This window comes from Acomys russatus, chromosome 15 (genome assembly GCF_903995435.1).
Source record: "Acomys russatus chromosome 15, mAcoRus1.1, whole genome shotgun sequence".
Classification (NCBI taxonomy): domain Eukaryota; kingdom Metazoa; phylum Chordata; class Mammalia; order Rodentia; family Muridae; genus Acomys; species Acomys russatus.
Genome location: NC_067151.1, coordinates 38695141 through 38716140, shown reverse-complemented (window position 1 = coordinate 38716140; position 21000 = coordinate 38695141). Strand labels below are relative to the sequence as shown.

Genomic DNA, 21000 nt, shown 5'->3' with positions numbered 1-21000 from the left:
ACCTTACACTGCAAAACTTACCATAGTCCTGAGACTAACTTCCGCTTCCCTTCTACATAACTTTCTTGGTTTCCTAGTTGTTATATTTTGGGTGAACTGCCATAGTGCATACATAAAGTGCATTTCACGTACTACTTAAAGATCATACACTGTGGTTGTTGAGCAAGTTCGTGTCTGGTTTCTAAGATCTTTCTAAACCAAATCTTGACCTAGTTTGCTAGTATTTTTGCCTGTTTGTCAAATGACCACGCAGTTCTTGTCCGTGCGTGCGTGGGTTTCTGTGCACATGCTGCTTTTTACTGCAAGAGGGAAAAGAGATGCTTCTGGCACTAGAAAAGCAAGGCACCAAATCCCTTCGCTGGATTTGACCGCCGATTCCCCTAAATGTGTCTAGCCAGACAAGCTTATTCTAGTTGCTGCTTTAGCCTTTTAGTGGCCTAGGAGGTATGTTCTTGTGTAATAGGGCAAATTAGCTTCTAACGTGGAAATCTGGAAATATGAGTAGCTCTAGTCTATCATTATTTCATCTGTTGTTACAAAACACGAGTTGTTTAGTCAGTGGTTCTGTTTGTCTCGCTTAAATCAGCTGTTTCCCTTTTCAGTGCATCAGGATCACTCTTGAGTGAATGTTCTGTATACTGCAAGTGACATTAGAAGTGATCTGTAATTCAAACATCTCTGGAAATGGCTTCTTGTTTAGTTTTTCTTCCTACAACAAATGCCTGCAATTCGCTTTATTTGGACTTATGGTCTGCCAGTTCCATTGCTTCTGGGGTTGTGGCAAGGTGGCACATGGTGGCACAAGGTGGCATATGGTGGAATGAATGTAGGGACAGAAGAAAATCACCCATCTCCTGAGAACCAATGAAAGGGACCAGGGTCTTTATTCTATAACCCCTTAGAGACATGCTCCCATGGCCTAAAGATGTCTTAGTAGGCCCCGCCCACTTATTCCTCCCCTAGAAGTACTTCCCTGGGGAATATGACTTATCATATTGACCTATAGGGTCCAAATTGTAGCCGGCCATAACTATACCACCATATGCTAAGCAACCTGGTTTTTTTTTATGTAAATTGGGAGAAAACCCTGTCACATTAGGTCCTGAGAGATACACTGCACCAAGATAGCAAGCTTCTGCCTAAATCCCTGAGTCTAACAAAGGGGGCTCTGCTTCAGATGTTGAGGACTGGGAGGATTTGCCTTGCCATTCTTGAAGCACAAAAAAAGTACTTCAAGTATCATTTCTAGATTAATTACATTACATTTTTTCCCTAAAGACAATCTCAATGAAACAATTTAACATGTATTTCACTAAATGAAAACAAGGAATAAATGACAAGATTAATTTCTCAAAAACCATATCAGCACACCACTAATGTATATTTGAAAAGTTCTGATCTTTTAAAATTCTAACCTTTCTATAAACAAATTAAATATGTTACCTAAATATTTATTTACAAAAGTCATTGTTTTATATGTTCTGAGATTGTGTATACCTGCATTTCAAACACATATGTTGTTTACAAATTAAATGAATTAGAATAGTTCATTTTGGTTTCTATTTCATTACACTGCGTCAAAATTCTTAAAACTACTTCACACGAGCTTTTAGATTGTTTTGTTCTCCAGAGAGTATTTGTCATCAAGAAAAGACACTTTAAAAATCGATACCTCAAAATAAATAAACAGACAAGCAAATAAATAAGTAAATTTGTAAATAAATAAATGGCAATTTTCATGGCTCATGCCTATATTTCCAGCACTTGTGGGGAGGTGCAGGGGTAGTGATGCAGGCTTGAGCAAGCCTGGGCTCCACAGTGAGGTTCATGCCACTTGGACTAGAGAGTAAGACCCTGCCTAAAAACGAATTAAATTTTCAACACCAACAATAAAAATTCTAATAAAATGAGCTCAAAGAATTTTTCCACATAACTATTCAATATCTCATCTAAATTTAAGAAAATATAATGTCACTATTAATGTTTATAAAAGCAAAGCATATACATTCAAATTAGAAGAATTCTCAATAAAAATATATTTTACTTTTTAACAAAACAATTATCAACAAAACTGAGAGGTGTTGAACAAATGGTAACAGAGCTGATCTGTCTGCCTAAGCATGAACACTAAATGTCTTTATAACAAGGAGCTGAGAATGTAGGTTAGTCAGTAGAGTCTCTCCTACTGTGCACCAGGAGATCAAGAGAGTTTGAAGCCAACCTTGTATACATGTGATCCTGTGTGCAAAGAAAGAAGCTTACATAAAAAAGAAAAATTGAGCTGCGTGCGGTGGCACACACACAACTTTATGAGAGGCCAGTCTGGTCTACAAAACAAGTTCCAGGTAAGCCAGGGCTGCGCCATGACACTCTTACTCCAAAATAAACTAATAAAGAAGGGAAGAAGGAGAAGAAGCAAGCAAGCAAGCAGGAGCAATCAAATTCAACATTCTATCAGTGTTTTGTAGATGATAATTTTTGGAAAACCTAGATGCCTTAAGTTTCTGAAAGAGAAGGTGATCCATCTGTTTTAAATGCAATTTCTGGCTGTAAGGAAAATTTTAAAAGAACATGATAAAGATTTGAATGTAAACAAATCCTTTTTAACAGGGCAGAGCCTTTGTTGAGAAGATGGAAATCAAGGCTTGGGTGATTAGAAGACAATAATGTCCAGATTTACGACTATTTTTCATTTTCTTTTTGCTGTATAAGCCTAGGCTGGGAGAACCAAAAAGCGAAAAATAAAGTACATTCCCAGTTAACTACCCTTTGTTCTTATACTATACAATGGATATATTTTAAAAATTCCTCACTGGGTGTGGTGGCACATGCTTTTAATCCTAACACTTGGGAGGCAGAGGCAGGCAGATCTCTGTGAGTTCGAAGCCAGACTGGTCTACAAAGTGAGGCCAGGACAGCCAGGACTACAAGAGAAACCCTGTCTAAAACAAAACAAAATTCTCTGTATTAAAGAGTACTGGGATTCAGGGGTCCCGCTCAAACTAAGGCACCAGCCAAGGATAATACAGGTGGTAAACTTTAAACCCCTACCCAGATCTAGCCAATGGTCAGAACATTCTCCACAGTTGAGTAGAGAGTGGGATATGACTTTCTCATGTACTCTGGTGCCTCACATTTGACCATGTCCCCTGGAGGGGGGGACCTGGTGGCACTCAGAGGAAGGACAGCAGGTTACCAAGAAGAGACTTGATACCCTATGAGCAGATACGGGGGAGAAAGTCCCCCTCAGGAACAGTCATAGGGGAGGGGAATAAGGGGAAAATGGGAGGGAGGGAAGAATGGGAGGATACAAGGGATGGGATAACCATTGAGATGTAACAAGAATAAATTAATAATAATTTAAAAAAGAGTACTGGGATTAAGTATCTGAGACATAATTTAAAAGGCTAATACAAATTATGTTAAACATTTGTAACACAAGGACTGGAGAGATGGATCAGTGGTTAAGAGCACTGTCCTCTTTTGCAGAGGACCTGGGCTGGATTCTCAGCACCCACATCCAGTTCCAGGGGATCTGTTGCCTTCTTTTGACTTCTTTGGGCAATGCATGCACATGGTGCAGAGTCATACATGCCGGCAAAACACCCATACGTATAATATTAAACTACATTAAAAAATAAATTGTAACTCTCAGCGCTCCAAGCCATCTGTACTGAATGGATGAAAACAAACAAATAAACAAATTGGGACCCACAGACGCATAAATATCACCTCCAAATCGTTGCAAGGAGAGGAAGATTTAAGTACATATGCCCATTCAAGTTTTATTTACTACTTAGAGTGATTCTAATCATAAACTCTCTTTTGATGCAGAAAGTATCTTGACATTTTGTCTTAGGTTATCCATGTGAGACAATGTTATAAAATTCTCATTATTAACAGTAAATTCAGCATAGCTGTCTCTTTCGTCTATAAACGGATACATCTGAAGATAAAAACTGGTTCAAGGTTATTGTCACCATCTGGTGGTGACTCCTACCAACTGCAGGCATTCAGTGCCTGCGTGGATTGAAGAATTTAAACAGGGATACTTCTGAGGGCAGATCTTGTCAGAGGCAATTCATTTGAAGGCAGAAAAGCACCCTTTATTTCTCAGAACACACAAGGAACTCAGCTGTGCATTATTTCCAAGGTTCTCTGATTAGATTTCAAAACAGATTTTCTCTGAATCTCTCAATTACATCTTTCAACTTATTTTATTCATTTTTTCATTATAACCGATGACTACTACACATTATAAATTGGCCTAAGTACCTGAGATTAAAATTGCAAATAAAATAAAATGCATATACAAATATACATATGACATAAATTTAAGCCAACTGTAAAGTGAGTGAACAGAGTCCACGCAGCATTGTCTCACCCCCAACACCAACTTTATGTTTAGAAGATTCTCTTAATCGCTTTCAGTTTTCACAGCTCATCAGACAGATTCGAGCAACGCAGAGGGATCTTCCATAACTTGTATCACACTGTCTCCCTCTTCGCTGCTCCTGGACAAGCCAGACAGTAATGGTGGTTTCAAGTGAGAGCTTTGGGTCTTCTCATATTAGATTACCACCTGAAGAACATTGTTCTTCATGTGCTCATCATCTGAGCAACCTATAGGACCAAATTTTGCTCTTCCTATCATGGTGCCCAACAAGGATTCATATGAGCTTTCCCTGTGTGCATATTGTCACACGTATGCTGACATCGAATGCTGTCAGTGACTCCATGAGAAAAGTACAATAGAAATTACACACTTGGAACTTTTGCTCTGTTCACTTTTCCCACCTTGCTGATTCTATTTGTGTATTTTCCTGTTTTAATTTTCACTCATTTTGAAAGTACATAATTAATTCTTTGAAAATTCCATCCATGTGTACAGTACATCTTATAACCACCTCCAACTTCCTCATCTTATTCCCCCTGGATCCTCAACACATCATCTCCCATCTTCATGTCTTTAAAAATAAAATTCATCGAGACCAATCATTGCTGCCTATATATGCATGCAGGTATAGGGACACCCACCGCTGCATGGGCAACAGCAGTGAGTCCTCATTCATGTCTTTGGCTGATATTAACCTGCATCTTCCCATGAAACAAACTGTAGCCACGACTGCACAGCAGTCCAGATGGCCACCATCAGTCACCAGTTCCTCAGGTGGTCCAGCTTAGATATGAGAAGACCCCAGACGCTGGCTACAAGTCACTTTGTTACTGGCTGGCTTGTCAAGTACCAACAAAAAGAAAGGAGATGTGTTACTGTAGGTGACAGAAGCTACCTCCTCAGATCGGGCCTTTCATATAGAAGAAGGGGGGAAAAATCTGTGATCAGTATCCTTAACAATGGCTCAGTACAGAAACTATGATAACTCGGAAGTATTCTGTCTCTGCATCCTTTGCCTCAGGAAGCTGTGAGATGGGAGTTGTATGGGATCTGTGGGTGCCTCACAGGCTTGCCCACTAGCCAACCTGAAAGGGGCATTTTCTTATTTGAGGTTCCCACTTTTCAAAGGACCCTAACTTGTATTAAGTTGACATAAAATTCCCCTGCACAAATTATAGCATCACTGGAAAATGTTCCTCAACTCTTACACAGTTCAGAAAGGATGTGCATCTCTCTCCGTAGCACACAGGAGATAAAGAGGAAGAGATGTTGCTAGACAGCACAGGGATTACTGGAATAACCATACAGCTGAAGTCAAGTGAAATTTCTGCCCAGCCACAAGGGAGCGAGAGCCATCAGAACATCACATGGAAAGAAGGTTGAATTAGCTGGATACAAGCACCAGACTTGGATGGTAAAAGATTCACTAGCATTTTTGACACCACATATAATATCAAACCAGCAACTCTTGAAAATAAAACATACACATGCAAGGACTATTTCTTATGGTAACAATCTCCCAGATCTCTTGCATAAAGCCTTATTGTAAACAAAAGGAAAAGCCTAACATTTAAAACTTCATAATGACATAAAAGAAGAAAATGAAGGGTTCTGTTTTTCAAATAGAATGCTAACAATAACGCCAACTTCCAAGCCTTCATACCAACCTGCAGATGGGTCAGAGTGTTAATATAAAGATTATGGTGCATGCCATATTTCCTGACACCAGCTAAACTATGTAGTGTGCATTATGACTACAGTCTGTGATTTCGTGTGATTCACTCTTACTACATTCGAATTAGTGAGTAGACTGAAGGATGGGTAAATGGGTGCTTGTGGGATTGGACACCAAATATTGTCGTTTTTTTTTTTTTTAACATAATGCCCACAAACAGCATTTGAGATAGATACTATTATAGACTGTTGAAATCATAGCATGTTAACATTCTCTCCTGAATCCATGAGTCTGGATACCAAATTTTACTCAGTGCCAATTATGGATTTTTTTTCTGTAACATCCTATAGGTATTTTAAACAGAAAAAATCTTTATCTTTTTTTTATTAGCATTTAAGGACATGCAGATTAAATTGACAAAATGGATAAGCAACATAAAAGATTATCAGGGACCTGATTTGACATCAACTGGGGAAACTGAGGCAGGGTGCAGATCCTGTGGCTGGCTGGTGACCCTGAAGTCTTTCTCTGAGGGAAAATTTCTAAGCTAGAACTGATTGTTACTGGCAATGGCTTCTGCTGATAGTGGCCGACTGAAGGGCCAGAATTAAATTACTGGCAGTCGGCCAGTGTGATAGCTTCCTAGCAAGGGTTTACAGCTACCATGTAAACAGGGGTGGGGTTCCGGTGGGGAGTGGGGGTAGGGGAGTGTGGGTAGGGCTGATGGCTCCTAGTGGGAGCTTTCCACTGATAGTGGCAAAAGAAAGGGAAAGGAGAGCAAAGAAACACACACACACACTTACACTTGATGAAGACAGACTCTAGCAGGTAAATTCCAACTAGCTTCTTTCAAGCATCTCTTTACACACACACACACACACACACACACACACACACATATATATATATATACAGACATTCACATATTTGATGGAAATGGATTCCAACAACCTTACACACACACACACACACACACACACACACAGACACACACACACACACAGACACAACTTTGTGGATGTTAAAAGATTCCAACAACTTTATCATTTCTTATATATTCCAGCAAGAGCTTTCAATCACAGTGTGGTTACATTCTTTTTCTCTTTTTTGCCAAGTATCTCTGTTACCTTTAAACCAGATGTCTGAACAAACTAGGAGATTTTTGGTGAAAATTAAGACCAAGTGTTTCCATCACTTACCTTTTACTAGGTGGCACAAGGCACTGACTAGTCTTGTTAATAAACAGCATATGGCTTCAAATCACTTTGTGATTTGCATTTCTCAAGTGCTCTCTGCCTTGAATTCAGGAACATGTTTATTTTATGCTATTAGATAAGGTAGCAAATAGAGATGATAATTATTACTATTATTATTAGACACAGGTATCCTAGACGGCTTCAAGCTCCTTACATTGAACTCCTGACCCCTGTGCTGCATCTCCTGACTGCTGAGACTACAGACCTGCACTACACCGCATTTATACTGCGTTTGGGATTGAAACCATGCCAGGCAAGCCCGCCTATCAACTGAGTTGACACCACAGTTCCAGTAATTAAAAACTCTTTAATAAGTCAGGTGCGTGTGTATACTTATATGACCGGAAGAGGTGCCAGGCAGTTTCTTAGACGGATGCGAACTTCTTCGGTGTTTGAGAAGAGTACACACTGGGCCATGTATCCAAGATGTATTTACTATCTATGGCTTTGCAAACAAATTCTAGGTTTTACCAAAGGAATGAAAATTTACTCATATTTGCACACTTTCTCAGCCTAGATTAAAAATCCCCGCCGTCCCCAGTCCGTCTAACGCCCCATTACAGCATCCAAAATGCACACAAAACTTCAAAGTGGGTCTCTCTGTCCGCCGCCGTCCGTGACGTCACCGGAAATACCTGCTTGTGACACTCAACGGCCCGCCCTCTCGCGCCGGGCGCCGGAAGCAAAGCCGAGGCGACTGTGCGCCCGCTTCCGGGCCCGAACGCCATTTTCAGCGGTTGAATTTTGCTAGGGCTAGTTGTCGGTCGGGACAATGAGCTACGCCTACCATCAGAGCTGGGGCCGCGATGCAGGGCCGCGGGGCTCCAGCCAGGGCTCCGGCGGCGGCGGCGGTGGTGGCGGCGGAGGGAGCCGGGGCTCGGGCGGCGGCGGCGGAGGGGGCCGCGGTGGCCGGGGACGGCATCCCGGGCATCTGAAGGGTCGCGAGATCGGCCTGTGGTACGCCAAGAAGCAGACGCAGAAGAACAAGGAGGCCGAGAGGCAGGAGGTATGCAGGTCAAGGCTGGATGCCAGCGTTTGCCCGCTGCTCCCCGCGGACCCTGACTCTTCGGTGGCGTTTCCTCGAGCTAGGTGCCGCCTCTGCCGAGCCCCGTGTAACGGGTGTCTGTAACCGGTGTCCGGTTGCCTCCTACCCCAAGCCATTACTACTGCAGCCCCAGTGCATGCTCTGTTTCAGGACGTGAGAACTAGGGGTGACTGCTAAATTCAGATTCCAGCTGAAGCCGACTTGATTAGGGATCTCATCTTTTTCTTTAACATACTTACTGTCATTTTTAAGTTCTTTGCCTGGACCAGCCAACAAGAGCAGTAAAGCACTGTCTTAAAATGTAAATCTTTGAGAAAAAGTAGTTTAGCTCATAGTAATCAGTAGCATTAAAGTGAGTCACATGCTCGTTCCCCCCGCCCCGCCCCCTCCCGGCCCCCTTTCTGTATCTGAATAAGTTAACGTCCTTGGAAGGAAGATGCTGTAGTATTTGGCCAATCTCATCAGGGGGATGGCCAGTTTGGTTTGTGTCTTGAAGAGCTGTAGTATAGGAAATATCATATTTTTTGAGTGGCCTATTGCACAGAAGCCCTTGGACTAGTTTTTTAGTGCCTTAATGAAAAGCGCCTTTTCTAATAGATCTAAAGCACCAGGTAGGCTACTGCTTTGAAGCTATTTTATTCATTTTCCCTTTAGTCGCCTCATTTTTTATAGATGCTCTCTTGGAACTTTTAAAAAATGATCTTAATACTTTACATACACAATTTTTGAATGCTGCAATGGGGAGCTGAAGCCTTTGCGTTCTAATAGGGGGAAAGAAATATCTAAACAAGTTAAGTACGTGGATTCTCCATATGTATGTAGGGTGCACTTAACTTGTGCACTGAATATTAATGCTATATAGGGTAGGCTGAGCTTGGACTCCTAGTCCTCACCCCATCTCCCTGAGTGCTGGGATTTCGGGTGTGCTCACCTCAGGACTCGGCTTTTAGTACCAGAGCTCTTGATCCCAACCCCGGCTCCACACTTCCTTCTTAGCAGCTGTTAGTGCCGTTTATCCACCTGCCAAGTGTGACTGAACATTGACTTTTCTGTTTCATTTTGGGAAAGCTGTTTGCTCTGCCTTCTTGCTTATCTCTACAGCAAGTATGGGTCTGACCAGTATTCTGTCCATAGCCTCTAAATTATTCTTGAGTTACAGACACACACACACACACACACACTTAAAAAGAGATCATTTTATTCTTTACTTCCCAAATTAGTCATTGAAGCCATGGCACTTGTGTCTTTCATTGGTGTTTTCGGGGAATCATGGTGATCTCTCCATAACTTACCAGGTTTCCCTCTTTGAGTTCTTCTTTCTGAGCTCAGACTGTTGAGTTCAGTATAATCATAGTCTGCGTTACTATAGTCTATTTCTACTCTTAACTAAGCTTTATACCATTCTACTCTCTAAAATGAGCCATTGAAATACCTTTAAATGTGTATTTCAAGTGGTATAATTCTTCCTTTCAGCACTTTCAGCTTGTCTGCTTTTACATTAAAAAAAAAAAAAAGCTTCACGTTTACAAAATGAAACTACTCCAGAGGATCCTCATTGTTCTTTCAACAGATGTGTGTGGAAAACTTAATTTTTATGAGATGGTATTAGAGTACCTAATTGATAGAGATAATGTGTGCTAGGTGACATAGAATACTGTGTGACTATATAGAAAATACGGATTGTGTATTCTAATGAAAGGATCTTAAGAGATACAGAAAGGGTGAAGTTTGATATTGGGCATATCATTGGGCAAATGATAGTGAGCATTTCAAGATGATTCTGATCACCTAGACCAGTGGTTCTCAACCTTCCTAATCCTGCGACTCTTTAATATAGCATCTCATGTTGTGGTGACCCCAGCCATAAAATTAGTTCATTGCTATTTCATAACTGTAATTTTGCTACTGTTCTGCAGTAATATAAAATCTGTGTTTTCAATGGTCTTGAGTGATCCCTGTTTAAAATGAGAGTAAAGAAACCTTAGGAATGAAGTATTAGTAAGTGGGGCTCAGGCAAATGGTGTATGGACACTGTGCTTTAATCGCCATGTGATGAGTAAGGGCAAAAGAGGACCTTTTAAAGTCAATTAAAACAGTGATGAGGTTTCCTAATTGCACTAATTATTAGCATGGATCTGTATCCAGATCTCTTCTTTGCCTTTATTTTTTCATTTTAGATGTAAAGTAATTTTATGCATGTTTGTATTTAACAGCTATGCCTTTTGTTTTTCACAAAATAGAGAGCTGTAGTTCATATGGATGAGCGACGAGAGGAGCAAATTGTGCAGCTGCTGAATTCAGTCCAAGCAAAGAATGATAAAGATTCAGAAGCACAGATATCCTGGTTTGCTCCTGAGGATCATGGGTAAAATAATTTAAAAGGTTCTCTTAAAGAATAGCAAAGAGTAAAAGTTTTTGTCGCAGCATGGGCTAGACAAGAAAACAAAATGAAAATATATCCTGATCTCTTCAGTAAGTTCATTTATTACGCTTCAGAATCCTTTTCAGTGTAAGGCAAATAGACTTGAAGAAAGAAAAAAATATTATTTATTTACTTCTTTGAGACAGGATTTCTGTGTGTAGTCTTGGCTGTCCTGGAGCTCACTCTGTATTCCAGGGTAACCTCCAACTCAGAGATTGCCTCTCTCTTTCCGCAAGTGCTGTGCACTGCCACACCCAGCTCTAAGAAAGAAACATTTTAGATACCATATTCCCCATAATTCAAGAGTGGGTATTCTGTGTGAGGTACTGGTACTTGTATTTCCTGCTGTCATCTCCTCTTTGCAAAATTCTTTGGGTCAGGTCTGCATGAAGTTAAGCTGCTGCTATTGCAGAAGGTTGCAAAAGCCATATTATTCATAGAAAGATTAGAAGTATTCTGACTATGTAATGTAGCTTACTGTTTATAGCTCTCATCTCACAAAAGAGCAGCAGGTAGGAAAAAGAAGTAAAATAAACCAAATCCTTAAGAATCAGGGAAAGCAGCGGGGGGGCACTGGTGCATCTTATAATTGCAGCACTCAGGAGGCAGAGGCAGGAGGATCTCTGAGTTCGAGGCTAGTGTTGTCTACAAAGCACGTCCAGGACAGCCAAGGCTACACAGAGAAACTCTTGTCTTTGAAAAACCAAGCCAAACCAGAAAAGACTGCAGAGAATGAATGACTGTTGTGTGTGTTTTAATTTCTTACATACTCAGAGCAGGGGAAAGTGTGACTGTATTCTGGGAATCTAAGCATATTTTATAACTGCATTGTCGTGCTTTCAGTGTTGGAGAGTGTGAGGATTTCACAGATGATGATGCTTTGTTTTGCCCCAGATCCTGAGGTGGTCTTGATCTGATCTCTTTTCTCTTTATTTTGTGATCATAGGTATGGTACTGAAGTTTCTTCAGAGAAAAAAATAAACTCAGAGAAGAAATTTGACAGCCAGGAAAAGAAATCGCTGAACCAAGAAAAAAAGACATTTAGTAGGAACACTGAGAAATCATACATTGACCGAGATTCTGAGTACTTACTGCAAGAAAATGAGCCCAGTGTAGGCTTAGACCAACAGTTATTGGAAGACCTGCAAAAGAAAAAAGCTGATCCTCGGTATATAGAGATGCAGGTAAAGCGGTCATCTCTGTCCTTCCCTTGAGGAAGTGGTTTGTGCTTGTGGGTTAATTACTCAGTGCAGATGAGAGCGATCCCTCAACAAGACACCTCTGGGAAGGCTGTCTTTGGTGGTAGAGGAAAGCAGCGTGGAAATCCCATACAGCCCATAATGTTGTATATTATTGACAGATGCTTACGTGGTGAGAAGAAATGTTTGAGAATTCTGATGCCACTGGGAACACAGTTTTCTAGGCCAATTTAGGGGGAAATCATGAGTCTAGACACTTAAGTTAGGAGAATTGTGAAGTTTCTTCCAGCTCAGGACTTCTTCTTTTATAGATGGTAGAACTAAATTTTTCAAAAGCTAGATGACACATTTCAGTGTACTGCCGCATCGATGAGTCAGGCTTAGCAAATTCCAGTATTACCTTTTTGTCAGATATTTAAGGACCCCTGCAGCCAAAATGTAAAAATTGAATGATTTCTGTGTGATTTAGATATAGATGTGATAGAATCTTCAAATATGCACACATATATATTTAGAGAAATAGCAAGGGTGCTCTGGTATCCGTAGCCTGTAAGTAGGTATTACTGCTTTTGAGAAGCACACCGTCAAATCTGTGAGGAAGGAGGAAGCCATTGGCTGTACTGATCAAGGTTGGATTTCCTGTTAGAGTAGATTAGCTGAGAATGTCCGGGTCCAAATTGTGTAGCTGTTTGCCGACAATGAGAAGCAGTATGATTTGGACACTGGTAAGACTTTGAGGTGAATTAATTTAGAATGATTTGGCTGAGAGAACTTTGACGTTTTGAACAAAGAATTGGTTCCTGTCTCTCTTTGCTTTGTACAAGGCACAACATTGAGATGGGGGACTGATGTAGCATTAAAAAAAATTAATCTTTGTTTTTCCCAGTCACTGATAAATGTTTCCTTTCTATTAAGGTTCAGGCTTATTAAATTCTATTAAATTCTATTAAAATCCAGCCTTCTGGTGTGAGTGTGGGAATGTGCATGTGAAGGTCTGAGGTGTCGTCCTCAGAAGTCATCCGTGTTGGGTGCTCTGGTTTGTTTGTTTGTTTTTTGAGACAGGGTCTCTGTCTCCCAGAGGTCTGCGTGTTGCTGCCTCTCTAAGTGCTCAAATTAAAGGCATGGCTGGCGCCAGCTTGGCCTTTTTGAGACAGGCTCTCGCATTCTTTCAGAGCTCATCTAGTAAGCTAGATTGGCTGGCCAGCAAGCCCTACTGATCTGCCTATTTGTTTCCCTAATACTCACATACCACACCTGGCTCTTGTTTCAAATGTAAGTTTTAGGGATTGAACTCAGGTCTTTATGCAGGCAAGGTAAGCACTTTGTCAGTATTGGAATTATGTCCCTATCTCTAAAAAACATTCTGAAATTTTATTAATTTATTACTTATTTTAGAGAGAGTGGGAGTGTGGTGGCAGGAGCAGTGGGGTGGGGGGCAGGGGCCGTGGTTAATGTTTTTGTGAGTGCAGGTGCCCATGGAGGGCACTGCATTCTCGTGAGCTAGAGTGGCAGGCGATAGGCAGTCAGCAACCTGGGTGCTCAGAACTGAATTCAGGTCAGATTCTCGGCAAGAGCAGAAGGCTTTCTTAATGGCTGAGCCATTGTTAAAAACCTTACCCCTAAAAAAAGTTTAATTCTTCTTGGTAATACACTGGTGTGTGTGTGTGTCCGCGCGCACATGCAGTGTGTTGATGTTGGGAATCGGCTACCTCAATTTCTAAGTCAGTGTCTCTGAACCTGAAGCTCATTCACAGAAGAGAATATGCATTATAATTTGAAAGGCAGTGTAATAGGTTATACATTAAGATGACTGCATTTGATGACATTGTATATTAGTAGTTTTTGAAATTATGACATACTTTAACAGTTGCAAAATAAATGTTTATGAAATACACAGTAACTCTTATTAATTCTAACCCCAAAGCTCACGTTTATTCATCACATTGATGTATTTGTTTATGATAGTGAAAAGATAACCATGCCACAAGGGTGGTAATAACGTCCTGGGTTATTTAGGACAGTTCCAATTTTAATTTTTATGTTTAATAGTTTTTAAATGAAAGATTATTTTTATTTTTCAGTAAGAAATATATTAAAACTGCCATGTTTCTATGCTGCTGAAGATTTTTTTTCATATTACAGGATGTATCTAATTGAATATAAATTCTAGTACTTTTTTTAGTGTGGATAGAGGGTTCCAGAATAATTTTGGAAATTCACAAGAAATTGTTACATCAATCAAATAAATTTCTCTTTTTGGTATTCTGTTTGTTATCTACCAAATTGTAAATTTGTCAAGAAGCTGTGTGCATCAAAAACTGTTACTTTTATATTTATCAATGAGATCTTTGGTAACACTATTTTGAAGTCCATGAGGCATTGTTGACCAGAAATTAACAAACATTACAGTTCTGAAAGGGAATACTAAATTTTCTCTTTTAGTTAATGGCACTTGCACTAAAGCAGTCATTGGATCTGTTACAGTACCCATTGCATTAATAAATGGTACATGAATGAGTAGGGAAAAGAATGATGAAGACATTAAATCTGTGATGACAATATAGAATAGAAATAGAGTAAAGTGATAAGGAAATTAGAGGTTGTTGCTATACTCCTAGGTGATGGGTAGCATTTTACTTCTAACCTTTAAGAACACACTTCTAGTAAATGTCCTGTAGTTCTGTTTAAGTCATGGTTTTTCACATGCACTATAAAGTGATGAAAATACTCTTTGCCTACTACATTTACCTATGATATATTCTGATTATAATTTGGTGATGCTTATTATTCTGAGAATGATTTTCGTTTTAATTTCAGCGTTTCAGAAAAAAGCTGCCTTCATATGGAATGCAGAAGGTAAAAAAAAATGCTTTCTACCGTTTAATTTGATTTGCACAAAAAGTTAACTACAATTTAAAAAAATAAACTTTTCATTAAGAAATAAAAATTAACGAACCTTCTCCCATAGAGAAGTTAGCTGAGTAATGCCTTAGAGCTCTTGAAAGGTAAAAAAGGAAGGAAAAAAAAAAGATTATGAGGCAATTTTCTGATATTTTGTCCAGTGATTATTAAAATCTTTGCAGTGTAAAAGGTAGAATTTCCATATGTGTCTCTGGAAGATTATGTTTCCCTTAACTCAAGACCAAGGGCTTGAGATCCTCACATACACACCCTATGAAGAACAGCACAGTCCTTTATGTGACTCTCCTTCCAATGTATGTTTTCTTTTTCTTTGCTTTTCATAGCATTTTTTACCACCTGACATCTGTGTATGTTCCCCTCCTATTCCAAATGTAAGGTCCTGAGGTCAGAGCCTGTTTTGTTTATTCTGTATTTAACGTGGAACGACACCTGCCATCATATTGCCATCAACAGAAACTGTTGAATGAATGAGTTACAGTCCACTTCTGAGCTTAGTAGTCCCTCAGTATCTGCAGGGATTGTTCTAGGCCCTTTGGGACCTAGAACGCCCTTAGATGTTCAAGTACTTTATATTAAATGGGGTCAGGTTTTCATATAAAACTACACATATTCTTCTGTATTGTATTGCTTAGGGAACTATGTCAAGTTCAATATAGGTGTAATTGCTTCTTCAAAAATTTTTCTTCTGTGCTTTAGTTCTACAGATGCAGAAGCCATGGGTTTTAAGGAACAAATGCTTGCCAGCTGTGCTAGTGTTCAAACTGGGAACTTGTTCTCATGATATAAACTATTAGAATAGATAGGAAATTTTAAATGTAAGTTTTATATGAAAATATATAACATTCTTGAAGCAAGGTAATTATTTTGTGAATACAGTGAATTGTTAGTATGAAGAGCATTAGTGTGTATCTAAAAATTCTAAGAAGTTATTTGTCTAGATACCTAATTTACTATTTGCCTTCATTCACCTTTATTTGGATAGAATTTTAAGTACTTTGTCAGACTTGAGTCAGTACGTGCTGTTCTTCACTCATTTTCTCTTTTGAACTAGGAGCTGGTAAATTTAATCAGTAACCATCAGGTAACAGTAATAAGTGGTGAAACTGGCTGTGGCAAAACCACTCAGGTTACCCAGTTCATCTTGGATAGCTACATTGAAAAGGGAAAAGGGTCGGCCTGCAGAATCGTGTGTACTCAGCCAAGAAGAATTAGTGCCATCTCAGTAAGTAAGCTCTCACTGTGACAGTCCTCTTTCTAAGTGACCTTGATTGAGCTTAAGTGGTTTTTAAGGTTTGCAATAATTCTTTATTAGGTTTAGAATTTGTCCCTATGAGAGCAAATACTTAATTGGTACATACTTGATAATAAATGCATATGGGAGACTGTCTCTTATCAATAATGGATGCTTGCAAACTCAGGATAAATTATTTCCAGTACAAATCTAAAAACTGAAAAGCCATCAAATGTTTATAGAGGTGACAACATGCTGCAAAGAGTCTTCTCCATAGATGCGTTAGCTTCTGCCACTAGGCTTCCTCAGTGTTGTTTCAGTGAGACCATCCCTTCAGTGTCTTAAGTGCATGAATAGTGGTCAAAGCAGGAAGCCTTACTTTGCAAATGAAGCTGTATTTTTATAGACAGTGAGTTTTGAATGAGGCTCCTCAGATGAAGCTTAGCAGGATGAAGTAAGACATTGTTTCAGACGTCTCTTTTTGCCTGAGTGGTTTAGGATAGGCAATGTTAGTCCAAAATTGCAGGCAGTGATAGAGGTCAGCAATGATGATTATTAAATTTCATTTTCCATTTTGTGTTTGATAGCCATAACTTTCAAAAACAACTGACCAAGGACTAGGAGTTAAATACTACTCTCTACTACAAATAAAAGAACAAGAAATAGAAGAGTAAATGAGAACTTATCAATATGTACTTAATTTCAAATTACAACTATTATAGAGAAGTCAAAAAGAAAGTAACTAGACAAGCTCATGAAAAGATTTTTTTGAAAATAGTGATGAGATGAATTTAGGCTTGAAGGTCTTTATAAATATAAATGAGAAATAAATTAAAGGCGCTGCTAGTGTATGCTGCTCAAAGAAGACACCACACGGTTTATGTATCCAAGACTTCAATAAAGTATCTCTGGTCTCTCAACTCATCTGAAAGCCAGCTATACTCTAACAACCTCAGAATTTGAAGACAGTTACATACATTTCTCTATAGGAAGCCATGTGTCACTTACCACTGTGTTTTATTTAAATTAAGGTTGCTGAGAGAGTAGCTGCAGAAAGGGCAGAGACTTGTGGCAATGGTAATAGTACTGGATATCAGATTCGTCTCCAAAGGTAAACAGTGTTCACCTTGGTTCATTATTTTTTGTATGCGGTAGAATTTAGTGAAACTTTCAATCAGGAGATTTTTCCCCCTCTATGTTGATTCTTGTTATTAGCATTGGCATGTACTCTACCTATTTTAAATTATGTGTATACACCATGGCATGTGAGAGAGAGGGAGGGAGGGGGAGAGGGGGGGGGAAAGAAAGAGAAGAAGAGGAGGAGAAGAGAGGAGAGAGAGGAAGAAAGAGAAGGAGAGGAGAGAGAGAAGAAGAGGAGGAGAAGAGAGGAAAGAGAGAGAGGAAGAAAGAGAAGAAGAAGGAGAGGAGAGAGAAGAAGAGGAGAAGAGAGGAGAGAGAGAGAGAGAGAGAGAGAGAGAGAGAGAGAGAGAACATGCATGCATGCGTCGACAAGGCAGAGGACAGCTTGCAGTTCTCTCTTCCACATATTTCCTGGGCATTGAATTAGGGTCACAGGCTTCATGGCAAGCAGAAGCGTCTCAATAGGCCCTTTCATGTTTTTGAAGGACAATCAAACAGAGTATATTGAGAAGTAAAGAAACAGCTCCCAGAGGGTGGTAGGGTACTAGTGTACATTTTAATATCACTTGACTACCCATTGATAGACTTTAGTTATTAATATGTATATCATTAACTCCATTATCAATCTCTACTAAATTTCTTTGGCCTTTCTTAGAGCTCAAGTTACTTGATCTGTTTAAATAAGCAGATTTTTGTTTACTGAACCAGAAACTTAGGACCCATGAAATCATTCATTCAGTCTTTGAATGTTAAAGGTTACACCTGTAAAAAGAAATAATTTTAGTATCAATGCGAACTTAAGGGTGATATTTCTTAGTACTTCATTGTGGTAGATGCTAATATAACTAAAAATTAAGTATAAAGATTTTTCTCAAACTTTTTGGTGGAACTTAGTACTTTCCAGAAAAGAAAACCAAGAATCAATAACTTGTGTCTCCATTCACAGTCGGTTGCCAAGGAAGCAAGGTTCCATCTTGTACTGTACAACAGGAATCATTCTGCAGTGGCTCCAGTCAGACTCGTGAGTATGTTTCAATGAAGAAGTGAGAGAGAGTAACAAAGAACTGAGCAGGCTTGCTTATGCTTGTATCCCCGACACTTGAAAGGGGAAGGCAAGAGTCTCAGGAGTTCAGGTCCAGCCTTGTCTACATGAGACTCTTTCTCACTCCACCCCCAAACAAAGTTAAATAAACAGAAATGCTTCATAGATATCCAAAGGTGTAATTTTTGTTGGTTGGTTTTCTTTTTGTTTTGTTTTTTTGAGATGGGTTTCTCTGTATAGCTGTGATTGTTCTAGAACTCACTCTGTAGACCAAGCTGTCATCAAGAGATCCATCCACCTGTCTCTGCCTCTTGAGAGCTGGGATGCACAAACACTGCCTGGCCAAAGATGTAATTATTAAACAGAACTGTGTTGTGAAAAATGTTTTCAGTTTTATACTGAGATGTAAAGTTAACACTTGTCTTCTAGGCATTTGTCCAGTGTTAGCCATATTGTACTTGATGAAATCCATGAAAGGAATCTACAGTCAGATGTCTTAATGACTGTTATAAAAGATCTTCTCAATTTTCGATCTGACCTGAAAGTAATATTGATGAGTGCAACATTGAATGCTGAGAAATTTTCAGAATATTTTGGTGAGTAAAATTTGATAATATGCTAGAAAAGTTATCAGAAAACTGAAAAGTTTAACTTCAAAACAAAAAGTTTACACAGGACTGGGTAATCAGTTCTCTCCCACTGTGACGATAGCTAGTTTCTTGGTGTTGTCATTGCTGACAATGAAGTAGTACACTGAAATCAAACTCCAGGAATGTAAATGTTTGTGGCCTTTGTTGTGTATATGCGAATCTTCTGTTCCATTTATGTACTGTCACAGCCTAGGCTGACGGTTTTGCTGATGAGAGTATCAGTGCCCACTTGGGGAATTCTGTTGGCATACTAGGTAGTAGTTAGCAGTCTGTCTTCACTATTTCTTTTAAAATCTTAAGGTACTGGCCTTGCTTCAGGTTTGCCTATAAGAATACAGTCTTTGAAGTGTTAAATAATTTATCCAAGGTTGTGTAATTATCAGGGATCAACACTGCTTTATTAACAGAGATTCTGAAACTAGATTTGAGTACATGGAAAAGTACATTCTGTAGAATATTTCTCAGTATTTTTCCTCCTTAGAATACAGAAATATTTAGGGAGAAAGACAAGAAATTGAAATGTAGTACCAGCGTATTTAAGTGTATTTTTAGTTTTTAAGAATGCCTGTAAAATACATGCTAGTTCATCTTTCATAGCATTATGATTTAGTTGGGACAGGTATTGTGTCTTTCTGATTTTCAGTAAGGCTCCCAGACTTGATCTGAATAACTCATTTAGATGCAGATGAGATACAGAGCAGACAAGTTCATTTGCCTTGAGCTTAGTGTTTGTTTATTGTACTGGATCTACTTGTTATAAAGTAATAAACAGCATTTTAGTAACAGCACTGAGATAATCTGGTATTCATCTTTGGGTGGAAACAGTTTAGTGTTTGACGACTTCCTGTTTTAACTTTTTGTTAATCCCTATAGTTTGTCAGCAACACTAGGACTGATCACTTTCCGGTTTTGGATAATAGACTCAGTGTATTTAGAGTTCTACCTAAAATGCTTCTTTTGAGTATTTAGTGTCATTTTGTATAACTATGATCACTGTATACAGTTTGTAGAAGTAAAATAACTGTCAAAACTAAGCTTTTTCTTTTTAAGCCAGATGGGAATAGTAGATGTAATGCAGAATATTTTTTAGGCTAAAAGTGTTGCGCTGTCTTAGTCACAGTGTGTTGACTTTTTATTTTGAATATTGAATACAGAGTCATGGGTATGTTTTGTCTGCCATTATAGGTAACTGTCCAATGATACATATACCCGGTTTTACCTTTCCAGTTGTGGAATATCTTTTGGAAGATATCATTGAAAAGCTAAGGTAAACAATAGGCAGTAAAATAATTTAAAAAGTACTAATGTATCACACTTCTCCTGTCAGATTTAGTCTTATAACTCATCATTGGCATCCTCCTAAATTCATTTATCATGGGTTTCTAAACTTCTTTAATTGGGAGCATTTCAGTAGACATACAGAATAATTTTCAAGCCAAAATCATTATCTTCTATTTGATTTCTGCCAGCTTTCCACCAGCACAAATAAAACAACGTGTCTTGTCAAATGTATCTTATGCTTAATGATAGTCTTCTACCTACTTTGCTAGACTGTAAATTTAAGATAGTCTTTATCAAGCGGTATGGCAGTAATTTACTCTCCGTGCTGAGTGACCAGCTTGTGCCACATTTTCTACCTGTTCCCCGACACATGCATCTTCTGCGAGCTGTATCCTGTGTGTCTTCTTCCTCTGTACAAGCGCTTCTTGCTGTCACCTCTATTGGAATGGCTTTTTGGGTATTAACTTTCTCCTCACAGATCTTATGTGAACTCCCCCTCCTCCAAGGAGGATCTTGGCATGCAAAACTTCTCTGAAAAACAGGCTGAGTATGTTGTGTACCAGAGTGCCTCTCAGTACTGGCTGAGAACTAGTACCAGCCTTTAGCTGCCAGCAGCCTCCTCTAGCAAGCTGAACAAAATTGTCTGTTCCTTAATAAAGGCTAGGGAAGCCCAGCCTCTGAAATACATAGTCATCCCAAAGACCTTCGTCATCTAGCCTCTCTCTCTTAGGCACATTTTCT

The 21000-nt window shown here is 39.2% G+C and overlaps 1 protein-coding gene across 1 annotated transcript in view; it reads left to right on the top strand.

Moving 5' to 3' along the window:
* The first annotated feature begins 7996 nt into the window (after window positions 1-7996).
* Window positions 7997-21000, top strand: part of Dhx36 (DEAH-box helicase 36) — a 38534-nt gene continuing 25530 nt past the window's right edge. The window contains exons 1-9 of the mRNA XM_051157240.1: window positions 7997-8333; window positions 10613-10737; window positions 11741-11978; window positions 14811-14849; window positions 15967-16137; window positions 17178-17257; window positions 18233-18307; window positions 18758-18924; window positions 20164-20245. Coding sequence (XP_051013197.1) covers window positions 8100-8333; window positions 10613-10737; window positions 11741-11978; window positions 14811-14849; window positions 15967-16137; window positions 17178-17257; window positions 18233-18307; window positions 18758-18924; window positions 20164-20245 — 1211 coding nt within the window. The 5' untranslated portion in view covers window positions 7997-8099. The remainder of the gene's footprint in view (window positions 8334-10612; window positions 10738-11740; window positions 11979-14810; window positions 14850-15966; window positions 16138-17177; window positions 17258-18232; window positions 18308-18757; window positions 18925-20163; window positions 20246-21000) is intronic.